Source organism: Myotis nattereri, assembly GCF_964212035.1.
Source record: "Myotis nattereri genome assembly, chromosome: X".
Taxonomy (NCBI): Eukaryota; Metazoa; Chordata; class Mammalia; order Chiroptera; family Vespertilionidae; genus Myotis; species Myotis nattereri.
Genome location: NC_138078.1, coordinates 66,010,842 through 66,032,187, shown reverse-complemented (window position 1 = coordinate 66,032,187; position 21,346 = coordinate 66,010,842). Strand labels below are relative to the sequence as shown.

At 37.9% G+C, this 21,346-nt stretch overlaps 1 protein-coding gene across 1 annotated transcript in view; it reads right to left on the bottom strand.

The window, feature by feature from the left end:
- SYTL5 (synaptotagmin like 5) overlaps positions 1-21,346 on the bottom strand; it is a 334,838-nt gene that overhangs the window by 43,811 nt on the left and 269,681 nt on the right. Inside the window, 2 exon segments of the mRNA XM_081081271.1 lie at positions 6,941-7,082; positions 9,638-9,746. Coding sequence (XP_080937397.1) covers positions 6,941-7,082; positions 9,638-9,746 — 251 coding nt within the window.

Here is a 21,346-nt window from a genome sequence, read left to right as displayed (position 1 = left end):
TGTGAAGACAAAGAAACATGTCACAAATGAAAGAAATGGAAGAAAGCAAACTACTGGATATAGAGTTCAAAATCATGGTTTAAAGGTTACTCAGGAATCTTCTAGAAACCTCTGAGGAACTTAGTGAGACTTTCAAGGATCTTAGTGAGAATGCAAAAAAAAAAAAAATGGAAAAGGACCAGTCATAAATTAAGCATACACTGACTGAAATAAAGAATAATTTATAGGGCTTCAAGAGCAGAGTAGAAGATCCAGAGAATCAAATCAATGATTTGAAATACAGGAAGAGAAAAGAAATAAAACACCCAGAAGAGCAAAAAGAAAAGAAGAAACCAAAAATATGAAGATAGTGTAAGGAGTGCTGGGACAACTTTAAGCATGCCAACATCGGAATCATGGGGTTGCCAGAAGAAGAGAGAGAGCAAGATATTGAAAACCTATTTGAAGAAATAATGACTGAAAACTTCCCCTACCTGGTGAAAGAAATAGACTTACAAGTCCAGAAAGCACAGACAACTCCAAACAAGAGGAATCCAAGAGGACAACACCAAGACACATCATAATTAAAATGCCAAGGGCAAAAGACAAGGAGAGAATATTAGAAGCAGCAAGAGAAAAAGTTAATTACCTACAAGAGAGTGCCTATAAGATTGTCAGCTGATTTCTCAACAGAAACTATGCAGGCCAGAGAGAGTGGCAAGAAATATTCAAAGTGATGAATAGCAAAAACCTACAATCAAGAATACCCAGCAAAGCTATCATTTAAAATTGAAGGTCTCATAAAGAGATTCACAGACAAGAAAAAGCTAAAGGCGTTCATCACCACCAAATCAGTATAATAGGAAATGCTGAAGGGTATTCTTTAAGAGGAAGAAGAAGAAAAAGATAAAGATAAAAATTTATTAACAACAAAGTGACAACAATTACATATCTATCAACAAGTGAATCTAAAAATCAAATGAATAAAAAAATCTGATTAACAGAATAAACTGGTGAATGGAATAGAATCGGGGGCATGGAAATGGAACACACTGACAATTCTCAAAGGAAAGGGAGTGTGTGTGGTGGGGTGTGGGAATAGATTAGACAAAGATCTTGTATGCATGTATGCATTACCTATGGACACAGAAAATAGGGTGGCAAGGGCCTGGGATGGGGTGGAAACTGGGTGGAGGGGAGCTATGGGGGGACAAAAGAGGGACATCTGTAATAATCTCAACAATAAAGATTAATTTAAAAAATAGAAAAAGAAAGGGTGTTAGATTTTCTCAAATGCTTTTTTAAGCATCAATGATGTGATCATGTGATTTTTTTCCTGCAAGCATTTAATGTGCTGTATCAAATTTATTGATTTGCAGCCGAAACTGGTTTGGCTCAGTGGATAGAGCATCGGCCTGCGGACTGAAAGGTCCCAGGTTCGATTCCGGTCAAGGGCATGTACCTGGGTTGCAGGCATATCCCCAGTGGGAGATGTGCAGGAGGCAGCTGATCGATGTTTCTCTCTCATCGATGTTTCTAACTCTCTATCTCTCTCCCTTCCTCTCTGTAAAAAATCAATAAAATATATTTTAAAAAATTTATTGATTTGCAGATATTGTACCAACCTTGCTTCTCAGGAATAAATCACACTTGGTCATGGTTGTATGATCTTTTTTAATGTATTGCTGGATGCAATTTGCTAAAATTTTGTTGATTTTAGCATCTATGTTCATCAGGGATATTGGCCTGTAATTCCCGCTCTTTGACGTGTCTTTATCTGGTTTGGGGGCTAGGATAATGCTGGCCTCAGAGAACGAGCTTGGAAGTCTTCCTTCCTCTTGAATTTTAGTAATAGTTTGAGGAGGATAGGTGTTAGTTTTTCTTTGCATGTTTGGTAAAATGCCCCTGTGAAGCTGTCCAGACCAGAGCTTTCGTTTGCTGGAAATTTTTGTATTACTCCTTCAATGTCATCAATAGTTATCAGCCGAATAAGTTTTCAGATTCTTCTTGATTGAATTTTGGAAGATTTTATTTTTCTAGGAATATGGCCATTTCATCAAGGTTGTCCAGTTTATTGGAGAAGAGTTGTTCATAGTTTTTTTTGTTGTTGTTGTTTGTTTGTTTGTTTGTTTGTTTTTACAATCCTTTGTATTTCTGTGGGATCAGTTATTACTTCACCTCTTTTATTTCTGATTTTGTTAATTTGGGTCCTCTCTGTTTCTTGGTGAGTCTGGCTAGAGGTTCATCAATCTTGTTTATCTTTTTGAAGAACCACCTCTTGGTTTTATTGATCTTTTGCATTTTTTATTTCTATGTTATTTATTTCCACTCTGATCTTTATTATTTCTTATTTTAAATTCTCACTCAAGCATATTTTTTCATTGATTTTTAGAGAGAGTGGAAGAGATAAAGACAGAGAGAAATAATGATTTGAGAGAAACACAATGATTAGTTGCCTCCTGCATGAGACCTGATCAGGGACTGGGCCAGGGAGGAGCCTGCAACAGAGGCACATGCCCTTGACCAGAATCGAACCTGGGACCGTTCGGTCCACAGTCCAATGCTCTATCCACTGAGCCAAACAGGCCAGGAAAATGATCTTTCTAATTTATTCCTTGTACTTACTCTGGGCTTTTCTTGTTACTCTCTTTCTTATTCTTTATGTTGTAGGGTTAGATAACTTACTACAAGTTTTTCTTGTTTCTTGAGGTAGTGCCTACCTTCATCTCAGCAATGCTTTCACTGTGTCTCATAGATTTTGGATTGTTGTGTTTTCATTGTTATTTGTTCCCAGGAGGTTTTTTTTTCTTCTCTGTTCTCATTTGCAACCCATTCATTGTTTAATAGCATTCTATTTAGCCTCCATATGTTTGATTGTTTTTTATTGTAGTTGATTCTAATTTTATGTCATTGTGATCTGAGAAGATGCTTGATACGATTTAAATCTTCTTGAATTTGTACAGACTTGTCCTGTGTCTTAACATGTAGTCTGTCTTTGAAAATGTCCCATATGCACTTGAGAAGAATGTATATTCCATGGCTTTGAGGTGAAATGTTCTGAAGTTGTCAGTTTCATCTGATCTAGTGAGTCATTTAGGATTGCTGTTTCCTTGATGATTTTGTCTAGATTTATCCAATGATGTCAATGAGGTATTAAAGTCCCCTGTTATGATTTTGTGTTGCCATCAATCAATCCCTTGATATTTTCCAAAAGTTTTTTTTTTATTTATTTTGATGCTCCTGTATTGGGTGCATATGTTTATCAGAGTTATATCCTTTTCTTGTATTGATCCCTTTAGTATTATGAAGTGGCCTTAATTATCTCATTATAGCCTTCACTTTGAGGTCTATTTTGTCATATATAAGTATTGCTACCCCAGCTTTTTTTTTTTTTCCATTCACCTGAAAAACCTTTTCCATTCCTTCACTTTCAATTTGTGTGAATCCTTTGTTCTGAGGTGGGTCTCTTGTAGACAGCAAGAGTCATGTTTTCTTATCCATTTAGCTATCCTATGTCTTTTGATTGGAACACTTAATTCATTTATGTTTAAGGTTATTATTGGTAGGTACTTGTTTGTAGCCATTTTTATTCTTTATGCCTGTGTCCCTCCCTCTCTATTTCTTCTTCGTACAATAGTGCCTTTAAGATTTCTTGCATTGCTGGCTTGGTTATAATAAATTCCTTTAACCTTTTTTTGTCTGTGAAGCTCCTGATTTTACCTTCAATTTTGAATGATAGCCTTGTTGGATAAAGTAATCTTGGATTCAGTCCCTTGCTTCTCATTACTTTGTATACTTTATGCCACTCCCTCTGGCCTGATACATTTCTATTGAGAAATCAGTTGATAGTCTACTGGGATATCCCTTGTAGGCAACTTACTGTTTCTCTTTTGCAGCCTTTAAGATTCTTTCTTTGTCTTTAACATTTGCCAATTTAATTATGATGTGTCTTGCCATGGGTCTTTTGGGGTTCATCTTGTTTGAGACTCTGTGCTTCCTGGTCTTGTGTGAATTTTTTCTTCCCAAAGTCAGGAAAATTTTCTGTCATTATTTCTTAAAGCAGGTTTTCTATTCCTTGCTCAGCTTCTTCTCCTTCTGAGACCCCTATTATGCAGATGTTGCTTTGATGTTGTCTGGAAGCTTCCTTAAACTCTCCTCTTCCTTTTTCTTTTTACTTTTTAAAGTCTTTTTGTTGAAAGTATTATGTATGTCCTATTTTCCCCCATTGATGCCCTCTAGCCCGCCCCCACCCCTGGCCCCAGGCTTTCACCACCCTACTGTCTGTGTCCATGGGTTATGGATATATGCATACAAGGTCTTTGGTTGATTGCCTCCCAACCACCAATCTCCCCCCTCCCCCCCCAACACACCTTCCCTTCGAGATTCTGCACTCTGTTCCATGTTTGCATGTCTTTGGGTCCACTCCATTCATCAGTTTATTTTGTTCATTAGATTCCACATGTGAGTGAGATCGTGTGATACTTGATACATAGGGGTGCATACATCTTTCTGATTGGTGTTTTGGGTTTCTTAGAATATATTTCTAGAAGTGGGATCACTGGGTCAGATGACAGTTCTGTATTTAATTTTTTGAGGAAACTCCACATTGTTTTCCATAATGGTTGCACCAGTCTGCTTTCCCACCAGCAGTGTACTAGGGTCTTCTTTTCCCAACATTCTTGCTAGCACTTGTCATTTGTTGATGGTAGCCATCCTGAAAGGTGTGAGGTTATGCCTCATTGTCATTTTAATTTGCATTTCTCTGGCGATCAGTGACTTTGAGTATTTTTTCATATGTCTCTTGGCTCTCTATATGTTCACTTTGTAAAAGTGTCTATTTAGGTCCTTTGACCATTTTTTAATTGGATTGTTTGTCTTCCATTTGTTAGGTTGTATAAGTTTTTTATATTCCTCCTGCTTTAATTTTTTTCCAATTGCTGCTCTGAGTGTTTTTTTTCCTACCCTGTCTTCTAACTCACTGATTTTTTCCTCAGCTTCATATAGTCTACTGATGAAACGTTCCAGGGTGTCCTTTATTACAGTTATGTCATTCTTCATTTCTCCTTGATTCTTATCCATTTTGGTGTATTTCCCACTCAGCTCCTTATAATTTTCATTCAGTTGCTTGTAATTCTCAGAAAGATATTTTAGCATCTTTATAACCATTACTTTGAATTCTTTACCTCACAAATTATTTGCCTACATTTCATTTAGTTCCTTTTCTTATGATTCCTCCTTATGTCTTTCCTTTGTGGATTGTTTCTTTGTCTCCCCTTTTTTTGCTATCCCTTTGTATTTGTTTCCATGTCTTAGATCAAATTGCTATGTCACCCAGCTTTTTTGGAGGTACGCTTATGTAGTAGGTGTTTTGTGGGACCCAGTGGTACAGTCTCTATCTCCTGAGCTGGGTGTTCTAGGAAATCCCCCTACTTGAGTAATTTGGGTTCTCCTGATGCAGTTGGGACTTGAATGTTATTGTCCCATTTGTGGATGGAGTCTCCTAACAGGTTGTCTGACTATGTGGCTCACCCCAACCTTGCCATGCAAGCTGTTGTGTATGTGCTCAGGTTTCTAGCTCCCAAAGCAAGAGTTACCTGCATGGTCCCACTGGCATGCAACTCACTGCACAGTCCTGGAGCCTGCACCAGGGTGGCCAGTGACTCTATGCCTCACTGTGGGGATCCTAGAACCCACGGAGAGGGTCTCTTTCTAGGTCCCGCTGGTATGCTGCTCACTGCACAGGTGCAGTGGGTCTAGGGTAGTGTCCAATGCCAGTCTGGTTGGTGGTGGAGCTGTAATCCTAGCCACCACTGCTCTCCCCCTTTAAGATGGCATGGTTTCCATGCCATCGCCATGGCCTTCCAGGAAGTGCCTGTGGCAATAACAGGGGCTCTTTATCCAGGAGAGTCCGATCTGCCAGCCCCTGAGACTCCTGTGAAATCTAACTGTCCCTCATAGACAAACACAAAAACCATGTACATTCACACATTCCCCTCTCACTCCCTTACTCATTCACACTCTCACCCTCACTCCCATCCTGCCAGCCATCATGTTCTATTACTTTACTTTTTATTGGTTTCATCAAAGTTAGAAGGTGTGAGGGTAAAGGTTTGCCTCGTTTTCTTGTAGGAAAAATTATACTTTTCAAAGAAGAATTGAGGAGAGGAATAATACTACCATATGATTTAAAAATTAACCTCATGGGAACCTGTTTGGCCTCATGTCTTTTATGGCACTCCATGAATACAAGGACCATATCTTATTTCTGATACTGCAGTACTTACTTCTTGGTACATGTGCATATAAGTGCTTGCTTGAATGAATAAAAGTTAGCCTTCTGATTCTAGTTCCTCTAAATATGGAAAAAAATGCTCATATAAAAATCAAGAGATATTTATTGTTTGGGTTGCCTAGAATTGGCAAAACTGTCCATTTACATGGCTTGTATTCCCTCAAGAAACTTCCCTGTGCTCCATAAAGCGAGCACAAATTTCTAGCAGGCATCACAGATCTTCTCCAAAGCACTGTGCAGTGGGTATCTCTGGAGAGGATGCTCTGAGAAATCCACTTTTTACTATTTTACCCAAGGGAGCAACACCTCAAGCATCTAATATTTTTGTTGTTGTTGCATATTTCCAGCTCAAAATGATAATAAATCACAATAAAATTATATTAAACATAGAAAATCATACTTTCCCCTCCTTCAAAAAATAAATTGCCCATGAAAATTTACCAGTCATGAGAGTGAAAGTGATGGGAATTCCTGAAATATTCTGGAAGCAGGCTGAAAGCTAGAAAAAGTAATTCCCTCTATACTCATATAGTTTTATATAGAAGAGTCAGCATTTCAGGGTAGCTTTTTCCTAGTACATTTCAAATAAGAACATATCGCTGTCTCATGTATCACAGATAATTTCATTTCCCATGAGGTATCATCTAAAATGACCTAAAACAAAATTACCCCTTCACAAAGCTATCTGAAGTGCCTCCTGACTTCACCACTGTCAAATTCTTTGCCTCTTTGATGAGCACTTCTAGTATTCCTCCAGACAGTACAGGTGGTTTCTTCTTTCCCCTTTTAAAGGTCTTCTTTCCTGTGTGAGCTATCAAAATGAAAGGGAGAGAGAGAGAGAAGGAGGGAGAAGAAAAGAAGAAGAAGAAGAAGAAGAAGAAGAAGAAGAAGAAGAAGAAGAAGAAGAAGAAGAAGAAGGGGAGGAGGAGGGGGGAGATAGATCATGAGTTCCATTTAAAAATTTACTAAAAAATATTAAGATTTATTTCATTTACTAATTGAATCAGGCCTTAACACATAGTTACCTTTTTATTAGGTTTGGTGAGAACACTTAAGATTTACTCTTTTAGCCAATTTCAAATATACAATATAATACCATTAGGTATAGATACCATGCTGTACATTAGATCTCCAGAACTTATTCTGCCCTAAAGTGAAAGTGTGTTCCCTTTGAGCAACTTCTCCCCATTCTCCCCTTGCCCAAGCCTCGGGTTACCACTGGTTTACACTCTGCTCCTATGAGTTTGACTTTTTTTAGATTTCACATATAAGGGAGGTCAGACAGTATTTTTATCAATTACATCTCCATAATGCTGGGGAGGGGAAATAAATTTTATGCTATGATTCTAAGGCCTTCCAGGGTTTGCGAGGAAATCCCCCAGAAAGATACATGATCTTCTTTGGGGGCAAACTTCATTTGAGGTTCTGTATCACTTTCCAACTATATATGAATTTAAGCTAAGGTGGATTGTATTTTGACACAGTGACCACAAATATTGAATTTTCCAAAACTACAGTTTCACATTAATAATAATAATATTTCAGATTGCAGACTTAAGTATGGAACAGATATCTTAATATTATGTATATTTTTCCATGTATTGATTTAATTTATTTTTACTCTGTTGGATTTCTTCTAGATAGGTCTTTCATTTGTGTTTGTTGGGAAAAATAAACAAATAAATTTAAAACTTTAAGTACTACCCTGCAAAGTATCTTTTCACAGACTATAAAAGAATAAAATGAAAATGATCCTGAGAGTTGCCTGAGCCACATTCCTGCTCTCATTGTAAAATAACTACAATGAAAACCACACACAAGCATCAAGACTCTAAAAGAGAAAAGTCCATAACTCTCTTCTTTGAAACTTTAGTCTTGTAAATTGTCATCTCCATGCGGGGCCAGTTCTTTATAAGGGATATAGCCCAGGCACAATTATATTTTTGAGTGAAAGAACACTCTTTCTACATCCCATCTATATATATTAAAGCCTAAGTGACCGTTAAGACCAAACGACCAGAATGACTGGAACGACTGGTCGACCAGTCACTATGACGTGTACTGACCACCAGGGGGAAGACACTCAATGAAGGAGCTGCCCCCTGGTGGTCAGTGAACTCCCACATTCAACCTCCCATGGCCCCTGCCCCCAGCCAGCCAACCTCCCATGGCCCAGCCCCCTGGCTGGCTGACCCTCCGATTGAACCCGAATTGGGGGCTGGTCAGCCAACCTCTATTGACCCTTCCTCCTGGCCAGCCAAACTCTTGCAGCCCCTCCTGTGGCCCTTCCCCCTTGCTGTCCAACCTCCTGTGGCCCTTCCCCCCAGCTGGCCAACCTCCCATGGCCCCTCACCCTGGCCGGCCCCCCAATAGGCCTCAATCACCAGCCAGACCAAGGGATCGCACCGGTGCAAGAATTCATGCACTAGGCCTCTAGTTTCTATTATAATGAAATGTGCTCAACATGAATAATAACCACCACCACCTTTATTTAGTACAGTCTTAAGCAGTTTCATAAATGAACCTACAGTGGGGCCTTGACTTACGAGTGTCCCAACTAACGAGTTTTTCAAGATAGGAGCCGTCTCTTGGCCGATTTTTTGCTTGGAGTTGTGAGCTAAAATTTGGGTTATGAGCCAGCTTCAGATACCCCACCGCTAGTTGGCGCAGCGAACGTCACAGTGAATGCCACAACATCAGCCCAGCATCACGTGTCTCACTCGTTCACTTTTTGATTTGACATATGAGTAATTTGAGTTATGAGCTCCGTCACGGAACGAATTAAACTCATAAGTCAAGGCCCCACTGTATTTAATCCTTGCAATGTCCTTATAAAGTAAGGAAACTGAGGCCGAGATATAGTAAGTTACTTACACAGGGTCACAAGGAAGAGGGTGATAATGAATGGAAGAATAGAGGAGACTGCCTATAGGAGTTGATGGAAGAAAAGCAAGAGGGATTTAAAAGTTGATTCCATCTGGATTTTTCCTTTACATTCTGTGTTCTAGATCAGCACTTCCTCAAGACTTGCTGGGTAGCTGTGAATGTCATTAAGCCATACAACAGCTATCTAATACCTCCCCTCTCTGCAGACAACCCCCCCCCCCCCCCGGGAAGATCCTATATCTCTGGGACTTCACAGAAACAAATGTTGCCATTAAGACTGGTTTCTATGTATGAACTTAGAATCCCATACCATTCTCCATATATAGTACATCTCAACTCTCCTCAAAAGCCAGTGACACCTAACCCTTTACATTTCATGTGTGTAATGCAAAAGTAACATAGTCCAAAGAATCTCTGATCCCTATTCTCACACTTCTAGAACAAAATGTTCTTGATTAAAGGCATTTACTTTTACTTTACCTTGAAGTTGTCCTGGTGGGAACATCAGGTATTCATCTGGGGGAATATATCGTAGAACAACTGTCAGCTCTCCTTTGTATTGAAGGCCAATATCAGTAGATAATTCCATCTGGCCAAGAGAAGACATATAAAAAGTGAAAATGCTTGTTTTGTTATTTTGTAGCCCATGTTTGTACAACATTTACTTGGTGATTTAAATGTGAGAATACATTCCCATTCAACTATGTTATCACTTACTGGTTTAAGAAATGCCTTATGTATGAGAAAAGAGAGGCTGGAAACTCTAAGAAGGCATTTACATATAACTTTTAACATTAAATTAAAAAGAATTTGAGAGGAGATGTGTAACACACATTTGGTCAGTTAATAGATACTGAGTGCCTGTGATGCATTGAGGACTGGACCATCACTGAACATTCATATAGTTTGGGGTATGAGGCAGGGATAAAGATGTCACTGAAGATAGCCTCATAAGGTACTTCTTCCTGTCTGTCCTAGATGTCCTAAGGCTTTCATAAGTGACTAAGAAGGGGAAAGTAAACAGTAATGCTTGATTCACACTGGGCTACCAGCCACCATTTATAATTCACATCACTAAAATTCAATGTGGAAAAACTAATTCACTAAAACATTGCTGGTGGAAATGTAAAATGGTGTAGTCAATCTGGAAAATAGTTTGGCAGTTTCTTAAAAGACTAAATATGTAACTGCCATACAACCTAGCAATTGCACTTGTGGGCATTTATATTAGAGAAATAAAAGATTATATGCACATAAAAACCACTCCACAAATATTTGTATCATCTTTATTTATAACTAGTAGCCCGGTGCATGAAATTCATGCACATTAAAAGGGAATTAATTAACAGAAATATATTAATATTGCTGTTTGCTCTTTCTCTATAATAGAAGTGTGAGAGATGAAAGGAAATTGGTAAAATGTATATGAAAATGATATATATTTTTATTAATAAATAAGCAGTAGCAAAAGGATATAACAACAGAGGTATAATATAAAAAAGAAAACACGTGATATAAAAACAACAGTGATGCAAACAATGACTGATAAAGTGATTAAACTTATTCTAATATCTCCCTGTACATCAAAATAAGAGTGAAAACACTTTCAGAGTACTTGACTAATTTCCCTTGTGCTGAAGTATTTAGAACTTTAACTTTAACATCACATGCTCTTTGAACTCGAGAGAAAGCAGCATATAACTGACCATGTGCGAAAACGGGTTCAGGTAGGAATATGCCTGCTCTGTCTAGAGTTTGTCCTTGTGATTTATTAATAGTCATCACAAATGCTGGCATCACGGAAAACTGTTTTTGAATCAATTTAAACGGAAGGCCAGTGTCAGATGGGGCCAAATCAATTATTGGAATCAGAACAACCTCTCCCTCTGCAGATCCTGTTAATACTTCAGCTTTGATAATGTTAGGTTGTAATCTTTTGATAATAAAACTGGTACCATTACAAAGACCCCATTTACTATTAAGATTTCTCAATAGTATGATGGTTGCACCCACTATCAATTTTAATTTATGACACAGCATTCCCAAAGGAGTAATACTATTAAGAAACTCGATGGGAAAATTTTCCTTTTCAGCATCATCTGTGGAATCAAAAGAATCATCACTCAAATATATGTGAAAATCTCCATCGAGTATATCCAAAATTTCTTCATTTACTTTTTGAACATGCTCATTTTTTGGACAAAGAATTGCACATTAAGAAATATTTTTAATATTATCTATAGATATAGTACTTCCAAAGATAGCTTCAATAATAGATCCATTACAAATCATTTCACAGGAGATTTCAATAATATCCATTCCTAAATGAAAACTGCTATCATTTGCCATCTCCAAGTTTTACTAACCATTCACTATAAGCAGAATCCTCTGATCTCATATTTGTTGTAAGAGACAACTTTCTGAAACATCCCCAAACATTGCAGTACTTTAAACTCGTTTGTACTATGGCCGATCATATAGCATGTGGTACAATACTGAGACATTGTCAAAAATCCCCTCCAAGAAGGAGAACTTTCCCACCAAATTCAACATTCAAATTTCTCTTAGTAATCTGTCTATGGTGTTTATAGCATGACTGGGTGCCATGGTGCATTCATCAATAATGAGAAGTTGGGCCTTTTTAATAGTTTTAGCAACTTCACTGTTTATAATGAGTCTAGAAATAGAAGTTTCATTTAGTGGAATGAGTAATTTACATTGGGAATGAAAGGTGCTTCCATCGAGAAGTAAATTTGCAGCAATTCCTGTAGATGTTGTGGGTAAAACAGTACTACCACAACCTCTAATATAATGTATTAAAACTTTATAAAGGTACGCATCCATGCTCCAAGGGCCGGTTCCTGCCTTAAACCTTTCCCTTACCAGAAACAGCTCAGGGAGGGCGCAGCTGTGGCTAAGAGAACCCAGGACTTAGTGTGTCCACACTCTGAGGGTGGGTTCCTGCCTGAAACCTCACCACCCTCATGGGAAACAGCTCAGGGAGGGTGCAGCTGTTTCCAAGACAACCCCTGCAGGACTGACTTCCTTCCATTTGGTCAAGCCTCGGTCATGCTGTTACACCCAGGGTTTTTATATAAATAGATAGTAACCCACTGGAAACTACTTAGATGTCCTTCAAGAAGTGGATGATTAAATTAACTGTGATATATCTATACCATAGAATACTACTCAGCAGTAAAAAGGAATGACTATCGATATACACAACAACTTAGATCTCTAGAAAAGCATGCTGAGTTACAAAAAGACAGTCTCAAAAGATACACACTATACAATTTCATTTATATGACATTCTTAAAATGATAAAATAATAGGTATGGAGAACAGATTAGTGGTTGCTAGAAGTTAGGGGTGGGCATGGCAGGAGGGAAGTGGGTATCATTATAAAAGAACATTAGGGATTTTGTGATGATGGAACTGTTCTGTAACTTGGATGTTTGGTAGATACACAAAGCTACACATGTGGTAAACTGGCATAGAAATAAATATATAAGCACACACACAAATGAAAATTGAGGAAATCTGAATAAAATTGATAGGTTATATCAATGTCGTATCGTGACTGTGATGTTGAGGGAAACTGGGTAATGGCTATATAAGATCTCTCTGTATTACTTATTATAACTTTATGTTGAACTATAGTCATCCTAAAATCAAAAGTTTAAATGAAAAAAATGCAAATCAAAAACATATGTTCTGTAGGCCTCCCCCTTGCCACTGAGTCAACTGAACTTTAATTCTTCATAATTAGGGTAAGAAAAGTAATGTACTTTCTAAGAATCTTCATTAAGAAATCGGACTCCTTAGTACTGAGCCAAGAATGTGAGAACTACTCTCTTCTGAGAGAAGACAGACTGAAAAAATTCAGAAACCTAAAAATTCACAGCAAAGCCAGAAGCTGTTCAAGCCTCAGGAAAAAAAAGAAAGAAAGAAAGAAAGAAAGAAAGGAAGAAAGAAAGAAAGAAAGAAAGAAAGAAAGAAAGAAAGAAAGAAAGACCAAAAGGAATCCTTGTCTGACTGTCTTTCCTTTTTAATATATATATATATATTATTGATTTTTTTACAGAGAGGAAGGAACATCAGTGAGAGAGAAACATAAATTAGCTTCCTACTGCACACCCCCTACTGGGAATGTGCCCATAACCAAGGTACATGCCCTTGACTGGAATTGAACCTGGGACCCTTCAGTCTGCAGGCCAATGCTCTACCTGTTGAGCCAAACCGGTTAGGGCTTTCTTTCATCTTGATTGTGGTAAAACTTATTAGTAAGTGTGGGAAATCATTTAAGTATTTTATTCATCCATCTTACCAGGGGCAAAAATGAGATTACATGGTGAAACACTCTTCATCTAATATTTAATCTGATTATTTTAGAACGAGTGCTTTGTAAAGGACTTTTCTTATTGTTTTGAAGTTTCAATAAATTTTGGTTCATGAGAATGTCATAAATGAAAAATTATAATGGATATTATGGCAGATTCAAAAGGTCACTACTTTTTTGATACTATAGCTAATGAGAAGTCGGGTGTTTGTCCTTTATTTTTGGATCTGAATGGGCTCTGTGATTGCTTTGACTGGTAGAAGATAGCAGAAGTGACAATGTGCCAATTTTAGGGTCTGAGCCTTAAGATTAACAGCTTCTACTTTATCTCCTAGAATAGATATTCTTGGGATATTCCCCCTGAAAACCCATGATAGAGGCCATGCCACATGTAGGTGCACCTACTGTCAGGGCTGAATTCCTAGCTGGCAGCCAACATCAAGTTTGAGACAGCCACTTGACCAACTTGGTCAATCTTTAAGATAACTTCAGTCTTACTCTCCCATCTGGCTGTAACCACATGAGAGACCTTAAATGAGAACCACCTAGGTGAGCCCAGCTACCTCACAGAATGATGAATGATAATAATAAATTATTATTTACACCACTAAGGTTTAGTGTAGTATTTTTGTACATGTGGGAACAGGCTCTATTTGCTTTTGGCTGAGACCTTCGGGTGGGAAAATATGTTGGTAGAAATCAGTGATATGTGCAAGTGTCACATACTAATATATAATGTATTAGTAGAGATAAAAACTTGCTTATTGGTGCCTGGACAGTATGGCTCAACAGCGAACCAAAAGGTCACTAGTTTGAATGTTGGTCAGGGAACATGCTTAGATTGTGGGCTCGATCCTCAGTAAGGGGAGTGCAGGAGGCACTCGATCAATATTTCTATCTCTCACTCTCTCTCCTTTCCTCTCTCAAATCAATAAAAACAAATGTATTTTTAAAAAATGTGTATTATTGGGATTTATTAATGTTTCATTGGTTTTTAGCTTAAAATATACTGGTGACTTTATATAAATAAAGTCTTCAAATCTTGTAAAATTAGGGAACAAGAAATACGAAGTCCTGTAGCTTCATAATCACATACAAAAGAAAGCCAAGATGGGGGAGTCACCTTGCATTCTGCACATATCTAATGCTTAGGGGCATTATTTTTTTTATTATTGCAAGGGAATTCTAAGGCACCATGCTCTCCTTCTCAGACAATTCATTCTCAGACAAAAGTAGCAGAATTACATTCAACCAGCACATATGAAATGCCTTCTTGTAGTAATTCTTTTAAGGCATTTTGTCAAATGGTGGAGGGATACCAAGACACAGACCCTACTTTCAATGAGTTTTCATTCTATCCAGGACACATACAGGAAGAAGCTCTATCATTGTCCTTATTTTTTAAAACATATTTTTATTTACTTTAGAGAGGAAGGGAGAGGGAGAGTGAGATAGAAACATCAATGATGAGAGAGAATAATTGATCAGCTGCCTCCTGCACAACCCCTACTGGGGATAGAGCCCACAACCTGGGCATGTGCCCTGACCATGAATTGAATTGTGACCTCCTGGTTCATAGGTCGATGTTCAACCATTGAGCCACTCTGGCTGGGCATCCTGTCTTTTAACTGATTTATTAGATTATTTAATGCTCTCCATTCCCAATGAAGAGCAGGCTTCTCTCTACAAAGACCATGCATGTCTGCGCTTATCAGTTGAACTGCATGCTCATCAAGAATCAGCTGCACGATCCTGAGAAAGAACAAAGTAGGTGGGATCTCAATACCAGATATCAAGCTGTATTACAAAGCCACTGTTCTCAAAACTGCCTGGTACTGGCACAAGAACAGACATATAGATCAATGGAATAGAATAGAGAGCCCAGAAATCAGCCCCAACCAATACGCTCAATTAATATTTGACAAAGGAGGCAAGAACATACAATGGAGTCAAGATGGTCTCTTCAATAAATGGTGTTGGGAAAATTGGACAGATACATGCAAGAAAATGAAACTAGACCACCAACTTACACCATACACAAAAATAAACTCAAAATGGATAAAGGACTTAAATATACGACGGGAAACCATACAAATACTAGAAGAATCCAAAGGCAACAAAATCTCAGACATATGCCGAAGCAATTTCTTCACCGATACAGCTCCTAGGGCATTGGAAACTAAAGACAAAATAAACAAATGGGACTACATCAAAATAAAAAGCTTCCGCACAGCAAAAGAAACCATCAACAAAACAACAAGAAAACCCACTGTGTGAGAAAACATATTTGCCAATGTCATATCTGATAAGGGCCTAATCTCCAAAATTTATAGGGAACTCATACAACTTAACAAAAGGAAGATAAAAAATCCAATCAGAAAATGGGCAAAGGATCTAAATAGACACCTTTCAAAAGAGGACATTCAGAAAGCCAAGAGACATATGAAAACATGCTCAAAGTCACTAATCATCAGAGAGATGCAAATCAAAACAACAATGAGGTACCATCTCACACCTGTCAGACTGGCTATCATCAACAAATCAACAAACAACAAGTGCTGGAGAGGATGTGGAGAAAAAGGAACACTTGTGCACTGCTGGTGGGAATGCAGACTGGTGCAGCCACTATGGAGAACAGTATGGAGTTTCCTCAAAAAACTACAAATGAAACTCCCATTTGACCCTGTGATCCCACTTCTAGGAATATATCCCAGGAAACCAGAAACACCAATCAGAAAGGATATATGCACCCCTATGTTCATAGCAGCACAGTTCACCATAGCTAAGATCTGGAAACAGCCTAAGTGCCCATCTGTAGATGAATGGATTAGAAAACTGTGGTACATCTACTTGATGGAATACTATGCTGCTATAAAAAAGAAGGAACTCTTACCATTTGCAACAGCATGGATGGAACTGGAGAGCATTATGCTAAGTGAAATAAGCCAGTCAATGAAGGAAAAATACCACATGATGTCACTCATTTCTGGATAATAAAGACCATTATAAACTTATGAACAAAAATAGATACAGAGGCAGAGCTGCCTCGAACAGACTGTCAAACTACAGCAGGAAGGCTGGGGAGGGTGGGAGGGCAGGAGGAGGGTGGGTAAGAGATCAACCAAAGGACTTTTATGCATGCATATAAGCATAACCAATGGACATAAGACACTGGGGGGTAGGGGAGGCCAGGGGATTGTCAAGGGCGGGGGGGGGGGGAAAGGAGACATATGTAATACTTTTTGTAATACTTTAAGCAATTAAAAAAATATATATTAAAAAAATAAAATTCTCTTTATCATTGAAAAAAAAAAAAGTATCAGCTGCATTAGTCTCCCAAGCTCTTTATGCCAGGAGGGTATCTTTGTGGTTCTAATTGTATAATTTAATAAACCAAAGAGTACAAAAAGTTAACTGTTACTATGAAAATTAAATTGAATAGTTTAGAAAAGCTAAAGATTTTAAAATAAATTAGCTATTGGGCTCAAAGCTATAAAAGATTAGAAAAAATATGACTATTTAGAAAGATTTTATATTTGTTTTGCTTTGAAAGTATTCTTAAATTCTTGTTTCCCTGTGGAGAAATTAAAACTTGAAGCTGTTGATGATGATTTATAACCTGTAGAATTTATTCCAGAAAGATATGACAGAATTTTAATAACTGAAACCATGCTCAAATAACATGAATTGTTCCTATATTAAAAGACTTGAAAACAAATGCACATTTACTTAAGTTAAAATAAACATTTAAGAAATGCCTTAGAAATGTGTTTGTATGTGTATGTTATGTGACTTTATTAATAAACCTACTATTAGTTCTGATTTCTGGGAGTCTTCTCCTAGGCTTCTACTACATAGCAAGCTCAATGTCATACAAATGATGACAGTTGCTCCAATTAAGTACAAATAAACCACTGTGGGAAGAAAAAGAGTAATCTAGATTGGATTAGGAGAGATGATGTCAGATGAAGATAGAGTGGAAAGAAGGTTAGTCCAGGTCAAGAAAGCAGTATGAGCAAAATACAGTGGGAACTGAGTAGAACGTGTATAAGAAGTAAAATAACGTCAGGTGTGGTTAGAGGTGTGTGTACAGGAAAATGGTAGCAAGGAAGATGCAAGCAAAGTGTCTACTCTGGGTTCCCCAGAAGACCCTAAGACATGAACTTATGTTAGAGTGTTTTACTAGGAAGTGTAGTGGAGAAGTGGGATCAGAAAGTGAAGTGAGACTCACAAGGTTGTGATATCAGGCAAAAATTCATGAAGAGTAACTTTTGCTCAGTCCCACAGGGAGATCTATAAATAAGACAGAGCACCTCAGAGCTGGCCCCATAGGAGGCAAGGGAGTGAGAGTGATTGTTCCTTCTGCCCTCAATCCCCAGGAGACTTAAATACCCAGGCTATTCTGGTTTCCCATGCCCACAGATCAAACCCACTCCAGCAGCCTACAAAGACTGAGAGGTGTTGGCTGGTGGGAGTGGAAGCCATGGACAGCCATGTATGCATGGAAATGGGGATATGGGAAGAGCACCGACATCCTTCTTTGTTTCAAAAGACTGGCCTATATCAAGAGAGCATTGAGTGCCAAGGTGAGGGTTAGGATTTATTCAAAGTACATTAAAAGTGGTCGGGTCTCTGAGCAGGGGTGCAGTATAATTAGTAATACCCATTATCTTCTGGGTTGTTTTTTTGTTTGTTTGTTTGTTTTTTAAGAGGGAGCCACTTTTCATCAGAGTAGAAAGCAGAGTTCTCAGTGCATTTACAGGTCTAAGATGGGATAATAAATTAAAAACCAATGTCTTACTAAACTGCCCAATAAAGAAACAGCCTTTTAGCTAGGTATCAATTCCACAGGAATTTACATTTACTCTCTACCTGAAGGCAGAACAGAGAAATTTTCCTTGGAAAACCACTTAAACTGGCTGTTGATTTTCAAAGGTACTTGTATTTATAATAGCGCCTCTGGGAACACATGAATGGTAATTCATACTAACAAGCCCTTCTTGTTTAACTACCTAACATGTCTTTCAGTAACATAATGAATTATAGCTACTAAGCAATTCCATATCATGCAGTAAAATGGAAATTATACAGTGAAACTACTTTATAGTATGTTTGGTATCTTGAATTATTTCTGGGTCTGAAATAGCTTCTTGACTGGCTTAGTGCTGTAAGACCTAACTAAAACAAAGGTAAGTGTTAAGGGGCTTCCACTAGCACAGACTCAATAAGAAGTAAGAGACTATGTCTTTCCAGTATTCCCCACTGTGAAAACATATCTGTCTTTCCAAAAGCTTGGGGACTATCAATTCTGATCCTCTATTACTAAGTAAATTAGTTCCAGTAGCTCACATTACACCTCCTCAGCTGGATAATCTACAAGAAATATCAAGTCTCTGGGGCTGCTCAAGTAGCAGCTAATGAAGTGACTACTGCATCAAAATGACTGATCCAAGAGATTGAGAATTAAGTGAAACTTCTGATAATTAATCATCACACAGAGCGCAGCTCAGCCTGAGGATGAGCCACTAATGAAGTGAGACGCAGCATACCAAGCAGGATACCCACCTTCATTTTTTTTCCCCACCTTCATTTTTGGATGTAATGCAAACCTGCAGCCTTTCCTCCATATGTTTAAGAAGAAGCTTGGCAGAGGAAGATGACATGGATTAGTGACACTAACTTAATATTGGGTTCCCCAGAAATGAACTCAGAGATGAGGATTCTTATACAAGAGACTAAGGAAGTATTCTCAGGATAATCCAGTGATAGGGTGGGAGAAACAGGTCAGGGAAGAGAGGGATCCAGGCAAAGACAGAGACTGATCCAGCAGAAGTGCTCTGGAATATAAGTAACACCTTCAAATTTTTCCAACACTAAGTAAGGGAATTGAGTTTTCAGATCCCTTCCTCCACCCCACCTATCAGGTGTTGGTTAAGAGTTGCCTTGTTGCAGGAGATCCATAAACTCCAAAGAATTTCTGGCTCTTTGCCCATGTGGAAAAAGCCACAGTAACCCGAGGATAGTTTTCTAAAGAGAGTTTCAGGTGGAGGTGGTTGGAGGAAAAAATTCTAACAAACTTGGTGAAAGGAATCCAAAGTCATTTGGCAGAGAACCAACTGAGTTCAACAGATATTAAACACAATCGGAACTTTTCTACCTTGAGCAGGCTCAGAGAGATGCTTCTCCTTATGGTATTAGAAAGTGAAACCACTCAATGGCAATGTGAAAGTAATTACCTGGAAAAGTTGTTACCTGAGCACAGAGGATACTCTAAGCTGATTTCCAAAGAACCCCAAATATGCTTTAAAGTTAAATTTATGGTAAAGAAGTTGATTTTATGTACTAAAATGCATGTTAATCATCCTTCATCTATGTCATGCATCATATGATGCCTTAGACATTTTCTATCTATGATTCTATGATGCTCACCCATACACATAAGGAATGAAGTGATAGGAGATTGTTAGGTCACATTAAGTGCCATCCATTATGGTGAGTCATCTCATTCAATTCCAAGAAATGTAAAGCTGTAATGACCAAATATTTTCCATAAATATTGTCAGAAGACTGTTATACTATTGTGGAATCATTTGTTGTTATTATTGTACTTTGTATCTCTATCACATTTATGTTAGTCATGGGCTTGCAGTTATTTTATGTTTAAATATTTTTATTATATTGTTGTCGATTTTACTCACAGCCAAATTATACCTCCTAAATATTTTTTTTTATTAGTTATTTCCACCATGTTTGAGACCAAAATTTATAAAATCCCACTAGAAAGTTGTATTTAATTTCTGGGTCTCAGTCTCCTTATATAAAATGAGGATAATGATACTTAGCTCACAATGGTTGTTGTAACCATTAGATGTGAACAATGTTGCTACTGATGATGATCAACATTTGTTATTGTTGATACCCAAACATTTGTTATTGTTGATACCCGTTGCTTTTTCCTGTCTAGCATCCACTCACCGTTCCTTTAGTACTACTATACCTGAATTTCCTCTGGGGCAATACTACCTTTAGGACCAGGATGTGTTCTGATTGTCTTAAACAAGTCAACATAGCTCACTTCTATGGCCACAGTGTCATCTCAGGATGGGCAAATAATCTAGGATTAAGATAACCAGGCCCAGGGTATTGGTTAGACTATTGGAGGAGGAGGAACTCCCTCTTCTCTTAGACAGTGTGGTGCTAGGATGGGAGGCTTGAAATTGTGTAGTGTCCAAAAGAAACATACCTGGAGCTTGTGAAGAAGGCAAATACTGTATGAAGTTTGAAAATTAGGTCAACACAGAGAAGTAGATCAAGCCCTGCTTGATAATCACTGACCAATAATTTCCTTTTCCTTTTTGAGCAGTATGGGTTGGGATTTCTGTCAATTGCAATAAGGGGACTGTGATATAATATAGATATTACCTAGCCTTTATTGAGAGTTTACAATGTGCCCAACACAATACTGTGAGCATCACATAAAATGCATATTCAAACCTTGCAGCATCCCTATAAGCTATGTCAAATTATTATATCACAAATGAGAATGCCAAAGCCTGGGAAGTTAAGGAATTTGCCCAAGTTCACACAGACAATCATGAAGCTACCAGGATTAAACTCAGGAATTTTCATTTGAGTCCATTATCTTTACTATCATGCTTTTTCTTCTTCTTTTGTCTTTCTATATAAAGAAAAATGTTTGGTTATGTAAACATGATCTTTTTTTTTCCCACTTTACTCTTGACTACCTGTAGAAGGACTCCAGCTTCATTGAATGAATCCAAGGTAGTTTACAACATACTATATTATCAATTTCTAGAACCAGCCTTGAAATTATTTCTGTGACTATAACT